Below are 16,447 nucleotides of genomic sequence, written 5' to 3'. Positions count from 1 at the left end.
TCTTTGCTTTATTCCACTATCATAAGAAAAAAGCAAACAAAAAATTATTTATAAAGAATTTAGCCAAAAACAAATATTTCTGAGGTTGTTGGATTTTGGAAGTTGAATAATTAGTCTACTCTTTTGTTTCATTTACATTTACAGTGCTGGCAATAAGAATTGATGGTAAGTACCTCAAGCTCTTAAGTTATCAAACCCTTTTACTAAGGCAGAAAAAGAAATTGGAACAAACGCCCTCCTTACGTAATTCAATTAAACTAATATTTATTGAATGTCTAGTATGTGCAAGGCACCGTTTTAATTGCTGGTGATACATCAGTGAACAAAACAAAACAAAGATTCCCATCATCCAGAAATTTACTTTCCATCAGGGGAGATATGCTATTGGAGCAGAATATTCTAGTAGCAGAAGGCACACATGTAACCAGAAATTTGATTAACTCCAATGCCACATTCATCAAGTATTCAGGGTAGTTAGGGCACATTTTTAAAAAGCATTAAATGTAAGAAATGAACAGATAAATGTCTTTAGCACCATTTTGTAAGTCCACACATTTTAAAAACCACTTTTTGTCTCTTTCAGGAGCATAGGACTTTGCCTTGAGACATGTATAAATGATTCAGAAGGAAATAATTTATAAACGTGTGAGAAGGCATAGACAGTGCACTAGCATAAGAAAGACATTATCAGAAGGGGCTTTCCGCCCCGAGGTTCTACCCAAATTGCGGTCCATGGATCATGTGAGATCCTAGGAGAAATGCAGACTCTCAGGTCCATTAAGGCCTACCGAATCAGAATCTGCAGTTTACTGAGTTCCCAAGTGAGATGTATGCATACTGAAGTTTGAGAAGCACTGCTCTAGTGCATTCCTCTGCACCTAGGAGAGCCTAAAAATAATCTCCTGAAAGGGAGAATATAAGCACTTCAAAAATTAATCACTCACTCAATATTTTTTCGTTTTTAAAAAATTTTTTCTTTTCAAGTAAAATTTTACTTTTAAAATGACAAATTAAGGAGATTACATACTAGCCTCTCCTTGGGCATGTAACAACATTGAAGAAAAGATGAAATTTGCCTTTTCACTGTTCAAATCTGGCATTTCTCGCCAAAAACAAAGGTAGGTCATCCATCACATGTATCAGTGCACAAGGCCTCCCTTTAGTCTCTGTGATTTAACAACCATCTTTACTAATAGGAGTAAGAGACATAAGATGTCTTCCAGGTGTTTCATCCTACATCAAGCTTACTTTCCCAAGCAATTATGGTCTGGAAGGTACATGATAAGAACACTAGGAAAAGTAAGGAAGTGGGTAGAAAGCAAGCTCTCTCTCTCCATTTATCACTAAACAGTCACTTTACAGATTTATTTTTCCCAAAGGATAAAAAGAGGAGATAACAGAAAAGAAGGCTGTTAGAAATTCACAGAGGCTCAGCAGCCCTGCTCAGCATTGACCATGGAAAAGAGAATGCTTCACCCACACATACACCCTGCCAAAGCTGGGCAAAACATCCCAGCAGAGCCACATACCAGACTCTAGAATCTACTAAAGAAGGAAAAGACAGCCATGGCAAAGCCTCTGTGAACCAAGGAAGGCCTTTTTCGCTAAAGGAGTATCATTCTCCTCTGGTGTACCATCAATGCTCAAGGATCCTTCTGTCACACTAAATATGAAGCAAATTTTCCTTCCATCTTCAACGGTAGGTGTAACATAAACTCTCCCTCTTCCAGAGTTAAAAACCTCTCAGCCTGTCATTACCCTCTGCTTCATAACACAAAGAAACTTCAGAAGGGATCTGTACCTACCGTGGGGTCGCTTCCACCTACACATATATTAATATTCTTACTCTTCTTAAAATGGAGGGGAGGCACTTCGCAATTATAAAAAGTATAAAATAATGCTGTTGAAGTAAGGTAGACGAAGCTAATATCTACACATGTAAACTAAATATTTTCTGTAATCGAGCATCAGATTTAGCTTTGAGCTTCCTGGTAGGCAAAGAGAAAAATGCAAAACACAATACCCTCAATACCAATTAAGTGAAATATGTTAGTTCTTCAACAGAGATATATGATATCATGGTATTAAAATCTCAAAAGAATTATTAACAATGGACTTTATACAAGGGACATTGAACAACATACAAGGAATATCTTCAACAAAAAAAATTGAAAATTATAAGGCATTATTTACATTTCCAATGCTTGTTCTGACCTTTAAGAAATGAAAAGGGACAGTATTAAAATGCATCTTAGAAAAAGCAACTCTTCAGGAAGAGTAAACAAAGTCAGGTATGTAGTCTTCTGGAAAGTTAATTTTAGGCAAAGTGGTTGATAATGATCTCTTACATGATATTCTTAAATATCAATTCCTTCATCTGGCCTTGTGACACGAGCTGGACAAAGGATAATTCTAGGCTATTATCTCTGGTGAACACCTGGTATCCTATGTAATTAACTACAGATATATTCTAGTGTTTTGGACATTGGGCCAGCAGGTGGCCAAGTTAACAAGGTGCTGTGAAAGCAGAGACTCGTCACTTATACCTGGGGACTGTACACTCCTGGAGAGAATATCAAAACAGTATGAACTCACACTACTAGAAATACATGGTTTCAGTTGGGTCCATTAAAAATTTGTCCTGTTTGTATGTGAACTGCTCTCTTTCCCTTTCCTTCTCCCACAATGAACATGAGAAAACAAAGGCAACCAAATATCATTTCTTTTCTCCTCTTTCCCAACCTAACTGTATCACCATCCAGAAGAAAGCCTTTTCCTATTCAGTGTAGCCCAGCCATGATTTCTTCTTGCCTCCTCAGCAACTCTCCTTCTTCAATTATCCTTAAATTTCCTTTTCTATCACTTTCTTCCATCATCTCTTAAAACTGCCTAAGTCTTTCTCATCCTAGAAAATGTTTTCACTTAGAAGTGCATCTCTGTCTAGCTACCGTCCTCTCTCACCTACACTTCCCAGTTTCCCGGAACAATGCTATATACCTGCCACCTCCACTGCCTCCTGGTCTCTGCCCCTCCAGTGGGTTTAGAAATGAAGAGATCCTTGAATGAGTCATGGGAATAAAAGGTATAGCACAGGGAATAGAGTTAATGGTACTGTATTAGCATTGTGTTGTAACAGATGGTAACTACACTTATGGTGAGCATGGAGAGCATAGAGAGATGGTGAATCACTATGTTGTACACCGGAAACTAATATAATATTTTGTATCAACTACACTCAAATAAAAAAAGTAAAAGATGAACCTGAAAAAACTTTTGTCCCAGAAAATAAGGGAGTTTTGAGAGAATGATGGTACACATCAAAAGAACACAAAAGCCAGCTTGACAATTTAGTACTAAAAAAGTAATGATAATAAATAATAATAAATTAAAATGCACTGAATAAAATAGGAATCCATAAGTTCATACTCACATAAATAAATTAATGAATAAATCAAAAGTTTGATGGTTAACAGGATATTTACAGAGTTTCAAAGAACCTTCCCATAAAATATTCATTAATTACAAAGAAGAGAGGAGTAACTTTACAGCAGAGAAGCCTGAGAAATACAATATTAATCTAGTGATCAAAATTAACATAATCAGTAATGGGACAAATTTAAATCATATACCTTGTAGCAGTGCGGTGACAGGAATGTAGCATGACTTCTGGAATATTCCTAGCAAAGATGTGTAACTTAAACCTAATCATGAGGAAACATCAGTGAACCAAAACTGAGGGGCATTCTATAAAATAATTGGATTTGCTATCTGCAAAACTATCAAGATCATGAAATCAAGGAAAGACTGAGGAACTACTCCAAATTGAAAGAGATTGAGAAACATGACTGATTCTGTACCAGATCCTGTTGCTATAAAAGACTTTATTGGGACACTAAGTTAAACTCAGATGGGGTCTGAAAGTCTAATGGTAGTAATGTGTCACTGATGATCTCCTGGTTCTGATGGTTATATTTTGGTTAAGTACAAGACTATCCTTGTTTGTAGAAAATACACATTAAAGTATTCAGAGTTTAAAAAGGAGAGAGAGAGAGAGAGAGAGAGAGAGAGAGAGAGAGAGAGAGAGATTCTTGGAGAGGCAGAAGCTAGGAGGAAGTGTAGGCTACTGGTACAGAGCACTGTTTCTATAACTCTCCCTTCCCTGTCAGTTCTGTGATATTTGTCACTGTTCTCTTCCTGAAAATCTCTCCTCCCTCAGCTGCCATGTCTGGTTCTTTTCTGGTTCTTCCTCTTTCTCCTAATTTTCTGGTTTTCTCCATCCTTTTTCTGGATCCTCTTCTCATTTTCATCTTCCTCAAAGTTCTGCCCTTAACTTGTTCCTCTTTTCACTCTATATCCTCTCCCTTGGTAATCTCATCCACTCTTGTGGTTTTAACCACAGCTATTTGCTGACAAATCAGATATCTACGTCCTTTTCCAGATCTTTGACATATGGGTTCTCTCAACTTTCTGGTCTTATAGATACCTCAAATTCAACTACCGTAAAACTCACATTTTCCCAATCTGCGCTTCCTTTTTTCTCCCTATTTAGTTGTACAAAATGGAAACCTGGGAGTCATTATTGACTTCCCTTTCTTCTTGATACTCATAACCAATCAGTCACTAAATCCTAATCTCTCTACTAAACTGCTGTCAAATCCATTCTCCTTTCCATCCCCATTGGCACTTCCTTTAGTAGAGCTCTTATCATCTCTTGAATAAATTGATTAATTAACTGTGTTTTTCTCCACCACTTTTCCAACTATCAGTGGCCTACCAACTTGTGTCTCAATTTCCGATCTGACTTCTTTTCTTAATCTGTCCTCCCCAAAATTTTCGGGGTGCCCTTTCCAAAATATAAATCTGATTGTGTTTCCTCTCTGTTTAAAATCCTTCACTGGCTCACCATGTTTACAAAATAGAATCTAAATTTCTTGATGTGGCAATCCTGTCCCTTCATGGCATAAGTCTTTGCTCCCTTCTCATCTTGATATTTCCCCAATCCTTTTCCCTGAACATATGTTCCAGAATTAGTGATATGTTTAAGTTCCCTGAGCATACTTTGTTTTCTACATCAATACTTTTACTCATATTCACTCTTCTGTGTTCTCCTATCCCTCTAATAAGGTGAATTTCAGTGTCACCTCCTTTGGGAGGCCTCTAAGAGGCTACCCTCACTTCTTTCCCTGGCCCAGAGAAAGGTAGTGACATTTTTCTCTGTTACCTCTCTATTCACACCTACTCCTATAGTTGCATTTATCAAATTGAATGGTAATCACCACATGATGAACTTCTTGATAGAGGAATTATAGTTTAGCCCTGGTCATCGATGGCTACAGCAGAGAGCCTGACCCAGGAAAAGTGCTCACTAAACATCTGTTTAATTATGACAGACATCTGAACACATCTTCTTTACCAACGGAGTAATATCTGTCAACCAAAAAGTGAAAATAATACAGTATATTTATTTATCCAGGAAAAAAGGATATTATTTGTTTGTTTCCCTGTTTCAATATCCTCAATACCCTTTTAAATTCTATTGTAAACAGTTTCTCCTCTTCGACATACTGTCAGAAATTTGTTTATTGATCTTCTTATGTTCTGGCCTTTATAACATACAAATTGTAAAATGTGTCAGAGAACAGAGGCTGCCTCAGAGGATCCAGCAATAGCTACAGAATAATCTATCCAACTCTATAAAGGAAAGCCCTCATCTATGGCCACATGCTATGGATGTAATTGTTATGAAGGAAGAACATGGGAAGCTGAATGTGCTGATCAAATTTAGCAAATCAACAAGATATACCTCTTCTCTGTTTATTTGCACACCTTCTTTCTAGAACATTCTTATAATTCACTTCACACTGCCTCATTTAAACTAAGGACATCTTATTTAAAGTTGGAATAGCCTGACAATAACAATAATATCTTACATTTATCTAGCTGTATCTCATCTGCACAATAAACTTAAGGGATTGTTTTTGTACATTTTATCCTGATGGCTTTCTAAACATGGCTAATTCCATGAACCCATTGGGCCCATCTTATCCCTGATCCCTGGAATCTGGCTCTAGGCATCCTTTTCAACTCTTCTCATCCTTATGCACTGTACACAACCCCTGATCACTTGCTATAGAGATGGTACCATAGAGCCATCTGAGTAAGTGTGATCTTTCATTAAAAAAGGTCCTCCTTTCTGGTCTTTATTTCTCTGTACTGAAGGGGATGGGGAAAAAATGACAAGCTTTAAGTAGAGTTTCATGTGGAACAGACACTTAAAGTTGGAAGTTCATTTTCTCTAATAAAGGAGTTTTATTACTAGATGATAACAAGCACAAATATGGAGGTAGAGTTGCATAGATCCAGGGAAGAATTCCATCCCTGTGAGGGCTTTGGTCAAGAGTGGGAGATCATTTTTTTCAAATGATTAACTTTTTATAACCCATGAACCTATAACTACCTATACATATTTGTCTCTTCTGACAGACTATGGGACCCTTGATAATAATGATAATAGCAATGGCAATAATAATAGTTATAATTCCTTTAATTTATGTAATCTTAGCACCAACACCAGTGTCTGACACATAATAGACACGTGTTTACCAATGCATAAACAGTCATGTCTTCATTAGAACACAAAATAAGTTTACTTGGTAACCAAATAATTTCTCCCCAAAATATTTTTTGTACTCCAGTTGCCAATTTAGGCTTTTATCTGAATCATTTAGATAATCACCTTGAATTTTCAATTTCTTGGCCATGAAGTGACGAAAAGAGATAATTCTAAAATTGGTAAAAGAGAATTTTTACCTAACCAATGAATTGTCTTCATAAAACATTAACATTATATTTGGTACCACAATACCCACGAGTCTAAGAAAACAAAACTTCCCATGAGATTGAAAGGATATGAAAATTATAATTTTTCCTATAAATTAAAATCTTAAATGTTATACGGACATTCATAGAGAGCAACTAGGCATGAAAAATAAATAATAAATAAATAAATAGTAAAATTTGAATACATAAATTGCATAAATATTTCTACATAAAAATTTAATGATAGCTCTTTGAAGGATAAGACAGCCACATCATTTTGGCTTTATATCTCAGCCTGAATCTGGTTTTCAACCAAAGCTTTCTGAAAATCTTCTTCTAGTGAGATGTTGCTTCCAATCTAATGTCAGAATGCATGACCTATGAGTTGTTTCTTCAGTGGTTGTAGTTGTTCGCTAAAGTATTCTGTCCTCTACTGTGGTTCCCCAGCCCTCTGAGGTCTTACTATGGTGCATGCTGAAAATATGGCTTCTGATAAATTTCTTCATGATGATACCACTCTGGCCATTGCCTGGAAAGTTATTTAAAAATCCATAAAATAGTCATTGTATATTAGCACCGTAGATCACTAGGAGAAAAATTTTAGTGCCTGAAGAGGAATGGCAACTGCCATGCCACACGATAGAAACATAAAATAGGAGTTGCCATCACCATCTACCCTGTGCAGGCCAGCTACCTGAAAAATTTGTTCCAAAGCTAATGAAGTCATAGGGTGATTGATGGCATGGCAGAAGAATCAAGAAGAGTTCAATCTTTCTCAAAATAATGAAGATGTCTCTTTTTTTATCTTTGTATTTCATCTTAATCTTTTGTACACAGTAGCTGTTCACTAAATGCTGATTAAATAACTTACAAAATGGCTTAATAAGTCTAGCCAATATAGGAAAAAACTAACAAATATAGAAACTCAAAAGTATGGCAATCTGGGGCCATTTTTGGTAGGAATAAATGGCTTTATATTTTTCAACGGGCTTCAAGATTACCACTGTATCCCAGCACATGTAACAATTGATAATCACAATGATTACTTTGTATACTTAAGAAAAGCATCTATTAAATCTAGCACTCTTTAAAAAAGTCAGAAAACTGTATAGTATAATTTGCAAGGATCACCTTGTAAAATGTTTAAAAAGTAAAGTATAGTATAGAGAAAATAACAAATAATATTATAATAACTTTGTATAGTGATAGAGGATAACTAGACCTATGGAGATGATCATTTCATAATGTATGAAAACATCAAATAACTATGTTACACACCTGAAACTAATATAATATTGTATATCAGCTATAACTCAATTTTTAAAATGTAGAAGTTTGGAGTTTAAGAAGCCAACTCTCAAGTACCCAGGTAAAGTCAGCTGGAGAATCAAGGTTCCAGATGAACAAGCTTTTATTTGGACGTGAACACTTTTTAAAATCAAAAATACAATAACTCATAACTCTCCCTGGCTTTTTTTTTTTGTCCACACACCCATGCTTGCTAATAATGCATGTGCCCTCAGACAAAGTACACATTGAATTAAATATATTAAATCTTAGTCCATGCTGTTTAAACCTAAAGAATCATGGTTTTGAAAACTACTCATGACATGCCTGTAAATTACACTGAAATTCTTCTGGACCTCCAGGATTGCAAGACTAAAGATAGTTCAGATTCCCCTTTATCCCTGACAAAGGAGCACATTTCAATTATTCCCAACTATTTCAACAGCCTAGTACATAGAATTCCACAATAGCTAAAATTTTCATAGTTAGCTTCCCCTTCCCTTTAATTGATCTCCCCTATATATTTCAGTAAAATTCACTTAATTATCTTTGAATCACATCAAACTCTATTGGGCATATCTTTCTCAAAATCAAAATTCTTTGGCACATGCTTCAGGATTCTCCATTTTTTGTCCTTCATATCAATAAACACAGAGTCACAGAATATAAGAATTCACATTTGAGTTGCTATCTTTATTCTTAGTCCTTGGACCATATTCTCCACTCCAGTCAAGCTAACCCATTTACTTTATCCCCCATGGGGACATCCTTACTACTGTTTCTAACTTTTGCAAATGTCATATTAAAAAAAAAAACCACTAATCAAAATTCTTTTCTCTGAATTTTTACTACCTAATTACACTCACCAATATTTTCTTTCTTTCTTTCTTTTTTAAGATTTTGTATATTTATTTGACAGAAAGAGAGACAGCCATCAAGAGAGGGAATACAAGCAGGGGGAGTGGGAGAGGAAGAAGCAGGCTTCCAGTGAGCAGGGAGCCCCATGCGGGGCTCTATCCCAGGATCCTGGGATCACGCCCTGAGCCAAAGGCAGACACTTAACTACGCCACCCAGGCGCCCCAATATTTTCTTTCAGTGTTCCCTAAACATATATAAATTCATGTTTCTAAATGTCTACACTTATCTTTTATTTGTTTTACATGTGTTCAAACTGTACCGCCTTTACAGTGTAGAGTACTTAGTAACTGCGACCAAGTCTTCAAAATTTTTATATATACTTTTGGTATAGTAAATCTTCAATTAGAGTTGAATATCTGATGGCTTTTCATTTAAATTACCTATATTGATTTATTTATCTATAAAGTGGTACAGTATGTAGTGGAAAAACATGCTGTCAAGGAAATTCATAAAGACTGAGCGACCACCAGAGTTAGCCAAGAAGTAGTTTGCTGATGATGGATGATAGGACCCTCTCTTATTAGTTTCAATGTATATAATTAAATCCTGAGGACACAAACCTGGGCCTAAAGTGATGCTAAGATGAATTAAATAATCAAATCCCAGAACTTACTGATAAGGCAGATTTAAGCTAATAATTTTACACTTAAAAGGAAATTAAAAAAGCCTTACTCTCAGAAAAAAAAATGACAATAACAATATCAATATTAATAATTACCCAGGCATAAAAAAAGGAGTTATGGCCCAGCAGCAGTACATATGTTTTAAAAGACTTCTGGATAATAACTTATCTAAGGTCTTCTTGAGTTATCTGTGACGATGAGGGAATTAAAAACTAGAATAAATGGGTGAGAGAACTGGTGAGTTATAGCATAAAGAAGAGAGGATTTATTGATGGCAAATATCGCATGGAAGAGGAATTTAAATTGTTTTGGATGACTCCCAGTGGCTGATTGAGAATTAGTGGAAATTTCAGGGAGTCAGGTCATTATATAGAAAGCTGATTAATAAGTGAAATTCTGCTTCTGACTTTAAATCCTCTATTCTCTCACTCTCATTAGAAATCCTAATCACAAATAGGAAACTCAGAGCATACGGAAACTACTTTTTGGCAAAGATAGTGGTGTTTTAAGCATCTTTAACTGGTTGAACTAAATAACCTTTGAAGACACTACCATTCCTTATCTTGTGACAAAATAGAGCAATTTACTAAGGCAACTTATTGTGAAATAGGTTGGAATCAAGATAAGAAAGATATGAAGAAAGTTACTGGTACATAGCTAGAAAATATGATATTTAATAGAAATAAAATTCTTATATCTACCTTCATTAGCTAAAGTAATAGTTCACTGATTTTGGAGGATTTTCCTCTGAAGCCATTAGATTTGTAAAGTAAGTTTTATATCAAATAGAAAAAGGTTTCTAAAAAGAAAAAGATGAGATTTTGAAAAGAATACTCCCAAAAGGCCAATTTCATATAAAATGTAAGTAAGCATCAAAAAAAGGTGCACCACAATGAAAATGTAACTGCAAACAAAAGTCACCATATAGTGAAGGGCACTGTATAGAGCATAATGAAACCCTTTATGGTAACAATACTCATCTGACACTACAAGACAAAATACTGACAGAGAATGGCTTAAAACAAATGAAAATGTATCCAATCAAAAAAATTTTTTTTGAAGCTACAAACTCAAGGAATATTCTTTATTGGACTTGTTCAATGCTTTTAATGTAATTAACCAGAATTATTTTAAAGGGGCGCCTGGGTGGCTCAGTCGTTAAGCATCTGCCTTCAGCTCAGGTCATGATCCCAGGGTCCTGGGATCAAGCCCTGCATCAAGCCCTGCATCAAGCCCTGCATTGAGCCCCGCATGGGGCCACATCGGGCTCCCTGCTCAGGGGGAAGCCTGCTTCTCCCTCTCCCCCTGCTTATGTTCCCTCTCTTGCTGTGTCTCTCTCTGTCAAATAAATAAAATATTTTTTTTAAAAAAGAATTATTTTATGGGGCGCCTGGGTGGCACAGCGGTTAAGCGTCTGCCTTCGGCTCAGGGCGTGATCCCGGCATTATGGGATCGAGCCCCACATCAGGCTCCTCTGCTGTGAGCCTGCTTCTTCCTCTCCCACTCCCCCTGCTTGTGTTCCCTCTCTCGCTGGCTGTCTCTATCCCTGTCAAATAAATAAATAAAATCTTAAAAAAAAAAATTATTTTAAAGTACTGCTTTCTACAACTTTTTGAAATGATAAATTTGATTCTTGATGGGGAATCTGCATTTCATCACAAGGATGAAATACAGTGTCCTTGGCCAAGATATTCTTCACAGAAGTAGGCTATTTCTGTATTTTATGCTTAGCATATTTAAAGACACATACTCCAGGTGAGTAGCTTGCTCCAAAATACACTCAATTTTTTATTTGTGAATAAGGGTCTATTGCTTCAGTGCACACCCTTCAACAGATCCTCCATCAATATTCTCCTCAAGAACCAATCCTGGAAATTTTCTGGAGAGTCTACTGTAGGTAACTACATGTACACCAATTTTGTTTTATGTCAGGTAAACTGACAGTTGTTATGGCCCAAAGGATAAGTGTGGCACAGATGATGTGGTAGAAGATTGAAATGCATATAAAATAATATAACAACTGAATTCTAGCTGGCTTAAAAAACAAACAAACAGAAAACATCTCCAAGCTTAACTTCAATATAAAATAAAATAATAAAGGGATATACAAACAATTGGGACATTCGAATAATAGGATGCCCCAATCGTGATTGTAAAGTCCATCAAAATTAACCATGAAAATGAAGACACGCTAGCCTAGTCACTTAGTACTTTTGATGTTAACTGTACTAGCCTAACTTCTAATTTTAAAAAATATGATGGTAAATTGACTAGAGAATGGATAATTTGGAAAGGAGAGGTGAAGGTCACTGGAGGTTCCAGAATTTCTAAGCTCCAAATTGCTAATATCCAAACTGGCCTCCTTCCTGAATAGTGCCCAGATGGCAAAGACAACACTGATATGTGGTCTTAGCTGCTTTTTGACAAGGAACTGTCACCAGTAGGTGACCCCATCAGTCTGAAGGCAGGAAAATTACTAAATGATGCAAGAAAATGCCTGCAGGCCAGTACACCATGAGTCCCTGAGAAGCAGGAGGGCAGAACCTCAAGAAAAATGAATTTTCAGCTGGAGCTTATACAACAGAGACTGTTATCTTTCTTTGCAGATAGAAGAAAATAAAATCAATTTAGTTTCCACAAATATGTCTAATAAGAAAAGAAATAAATTCTCCTTTAGAAGATACGAGATCATATAAAAAAAGGCAAGGTGAATGGCAAAACTCTTGGTAATATACACCAAAGTTAGCTCTGATGCTATTCTCTGAATGCAATGTAGTCTGGAATCAACTACTATAATAGTATGGAGACATTATCTCTGCCACACACATCAGTCAGAAGATAGAAAGGAAACAAACTAATCCAAACTAATATAAGGGTGAAATTTTAATATAAGCCCTTCCCTGAACAAAATTGGCAAACATAAGTCCAATTAATTTTCCAAAAGCATAATTCTACTTGTCAGAAAGCAACCCACTATTAGCAATTATTTTTAGCAAAGTGATGCAACTGGAAAACAAATTGAAGATTGTCTTTTCTCTACTCTTCTGTACCCCCAAATAAAACGGTATTATATTACAATATGGAAAATAAAACTAGTATATAAAAGTGATGAAGTATTACTTCTTAAAGGAGAAATTTATACTTCTTATCTCTATAAACATTGACCTAGCTCAATGGAGGGAGAATTATTTAATATTTAAGTAAGTCCCACTCCATCTAGATTTTGCCATTTCCTTTTAGAGAGACCTAATGCTGATAATTAACACATCTTTAATTTGTGCTTTCAAGTTGTTCCACGTAAGCACTAGAGGAAACTATGTTAAACATTAAAATATAGGAAATTAACATTAGACATTAATATGTAAGAGATTAACATTTGAACTTAAAATTGTGTCTTAAAAATGTTATATGAGATTTTGTTGAAAGAGGTATGCCATTCACTATTAAAAATCAAGATTCAGAAATGTGAGTCAGTTGTTATAAGTCACAATATTGCAGCAGAAAGTTTTTTCCCCAAAAGCAAACTCTGAAATCACAATGTATAATTCTACATTGTTTTTGCTTATCCTGAAAACTCTGCTCCCTTTATAAATTAAAGCACTGGTTTTCATTAACAATCACCATATAACCACTTCAGTAAGAATGTCTCTTAATTTCTAAAATCAGACTTCACACCAGTAACTGAATATTGTGTAACTGTTAAAAGAATATGAAGTCATACCTTTCTTTCCTGGCCTTTCTTTTAATAATTCCATATTAAGAAATATGAATGCAGCAATATCCTCAAGATTCTCTTCCACTTGCCAGCATATATATGTGAATTGTCCTAGGCATTAATGTTTAATCAGTTTCTTTATAAACATAATAAGTGAGTTAAGAATAGATGACTCAAAAGTCTCATTTTATCCCCAAATCTATACAGGCTAAGAGGAAGAGAGTAAGGGAAATCTTTGTAAGAAATATTTTGAGAATTCATGTAAGTAAGATCCTATAAAAATCAAAGTTTTTAACCTCAAGTAAATCTATTTCATTTTTAAAAGCCATTTTAAAATTAATATCTACTATCCTTTTATTAGCAATTGATCTAACTAAATTCTAATGAGCAAAGTCATTGTGTAAAAAGAAAAAAATCAGAAACCAAAACTCAAATCCAAGAAGTCACCAGTGCTATTTCTCAAAAACAAGAAAATTCTTGGGAGGAGTGAGGACATCTGGACAATTTTAACATATGTAATAGAAAGAAAATAAATAAATGATTTAAATTATTTACTTTTCCATTGTATCTAAGACACTCCAGAATTTGAAATAAGTTTCTGATATACTGAGGGAGATGACTGCATTAATCGAACATTCACAGGTAAGCTTTGGATGTGAAGGAAGAGGAACTTAAAACAAAGAACCTTCAGCTGTTCAAGACAAGATCAAGCTTTCAAGCCCAATTTAGAGGACAGGAAGTTTTTTTGCTTTGTTTTGTTTTGTTTTCCTAATTGCTTGTATTGGATTAGTCACTAAGCCTGGAAAATCATAGCCAGTCACTTAAGGGTAGTATACCACCTTGGGCAAACAAGGCTTTCAAACACAAACTCAGAATATAAGGGCAAACATCTAAGTCCAAAGACTACAGTTGGATACTGTTCATGGAGAGTTTGTATCTGATAGGCTCCTACTATCCCCAAAACACCATGGGACACAGTTTTCCTACACTATAATTACAGAATGAGGATAAAAGGCAATGCCTTGGTGGGCATGTACTGACAAGGGTAAAGTCTGTTCCCTACAGTGCTATTAAAATACAGGGACAACACTATGATCACGATCGCATATCATGCAATGTAGTCGCTTTCTCTGTACCTTTCTTTCCCAAATGCAATGCCTACCTTCTGTGTGGACTGCAGAGACATAGGTCCAATTGTAACGCTTGACTATGTCAAGCATTGCCCTTGCTTGCAAAGTGTCAGAAGGGACAACCCTCAGGAAGTATTTGTACAAAGTTTTGTCACTCAGGTCGATGCTTGTGGCAGAATATGCAATCTGGGGGATGTCGAAGAGCTGGAGCAGGTTCTGCACTTGAATGGCTACGGAGCTGGAGCCTGGGCCGATCACGCCAGCAATAGGCTTTTTAGTCCTGCCTAAGGGGAGGGACTGGCCGTCAGGCAGGCACCGGTTGAGCCCATCCTTTTCATCTCGAATGGAAATCAGAGAGTCCCTGATGAACTCAATGCTCTGCTCCAGAGCCACGGAGGAGTGCCAGCAGGAGTCCCGGATCTCACTGCCCAGAGTGATATTGGGCAGGAGGACCGGGTCCGCGTTAATCTTATCCAACGTATGGAACATGGCCTCCACTCTCTGGATGCCATACTGCTCCCTGATCTCTCCACACTTCCTCTCGGGCACCTTCTCCGCTGGGGGCTGGTGGTGGACTGAAAAGAGAGCCCCAATGATGACATCTCCGTCCATTCTGGCCACCGAGCGCTGAGACGAGGCTCCCGCCAGCAACACTTTCCTGCTGGGTCCCCTGGGAAGAAGGGACATCTCCAAAAAGATCGCTGGGAAAAAAACCAAGAGAAGCCGGACCATTGTGCTGAGGACGCGGTCCACAGCCGGCCAGCTGCGTTCCCACGCTGGTCCTGCCAGCCGGCTCTGCGGGCTGGCAACGTAGACAGATGCCCGACGCCTGCCTCTCCCAGCTCGGTCCTGCTTGCCAACACCGCTGGTCCAACACTTTCGCAGCCTGCACCCCCGCCTCCTTCCCCTCCTCCTCCTCCTCCTGGTCCTCCAGGACCACCTCCTTGTCCTGGAGGCGTTTCTAGGGGGATTCGAGCCCCCTTCTTCACCGGTGCATCAAAGTAAACTGGTCAAGAGTACAATGGACGTCGTAGCAGCAGCCGTGAGCTGGACGCTGCTGACAATAAAAATAAATAAATAAATAAAATAAAATAAAAAGGAATAAAATCAAAGCTCGTTATCACAGGACCTGTTTCAAAACTCTGGGTCAGTGATGTTAATAGTTGCCCGGTCCATTTCATTCCAGCACATCATGATACCGGCTAGAGAGACAGCTTGGGAGGCAGCTATGGTGAAGGCTGAAGGTGGTGCGTCCTGCCCGCAGTGCCCTCATCGGTCCCTGGAGGCGCAAAGCCCCGCCGACCCTCCCCCTCCTTCAGCTTCAAGCCTTTTCCAGGTCCCCAAATACCCATTACACTTACACACTTGACGGGGAAAGGGAATAAAGAGGAGGAGGAGCTAAGTCTTTTAACCCAAGGGAACTTTCCGGATTTGAAAAGATCAACTTTTCCCAGAAGAAATTTGGAAACTCATTATGAAGGTGTAAGCATTACTTCAAGATGAACGCAAAAAAGGAATGCACATGTTACTTTAACTTCGAGGGGCTGAAGAGACCTCAACATACAACCCAAGTAGTAAATATAATTTGTCAGGTTGAGGAAATCCATATTAGTTACTAAGGCAACGCCTGGTAAAGTCTCGGCATGTCGGAGTTTGGTATGTCTCCCACACCTCCGCCTCCCCCCACACCCCACACACACCCAAGAAGTCAGGCTTACTGTAGATGTTGAGGGAGAAAGGGTGCAGATAAGGTAACTTGTTTCCCATGATGGAGGGTGGAGGGAGGGGGTGGAGGGGGCCCCTGCACTCGCCTAAATCGGGACCTTTGGCTTTGCACATTTCTAGAAAGGGAACGGAGGGGAGCTTCTGGGTAGCTCTTGCAGCGGTGGCTCAAGCTCGCCAGCCTTCAGAACCCTGGACAGTGCTCAGTCCCGCCGCAGAAACATTCACCCGC

General features: G+C 37.5%; 1 protein-coding gene across 1 annotated transcript in view; it reads right to left on the bottom strand.

Annotated features, from left to right (window-relative positions):
- GRM1 (glutamate metabotropic receptor 1) overlaps positions 1–15,225 on the bottom strand; it is a 397,420-nt gene extending 382,195 nt beyond the window's left edge. The window contains 1 exon segment of the mRNA XM_040627927.1: positions 14,526–15,225. Coding sequence (XP_040483861.1) covers positions 14,526–15,225 — 700 coding nt within the window.
- Positions 15,226–16,447: the final 1,222 nt, after the last annotated feature.

This window comes from Ursus maritimus, unplaced genomic scaffold, assembly GCF_017311325.1.
Source record: "Ursus maritimus isolate PB19 unplaced genomic scaffold, ASM1731132v1 scaffold_13, whole genome shotgun sequence".
NCBI lineage: Eukaryota > Metazoa > Chordata > Mammalia > Carnivora > Ursidae > Ursus > Ursus maritimus.
The sequence above is the reverse complement of the archived record's forward strand: the minus strand, read 5'-3'. Positions and strand labels throughout refer to the sequence as shown.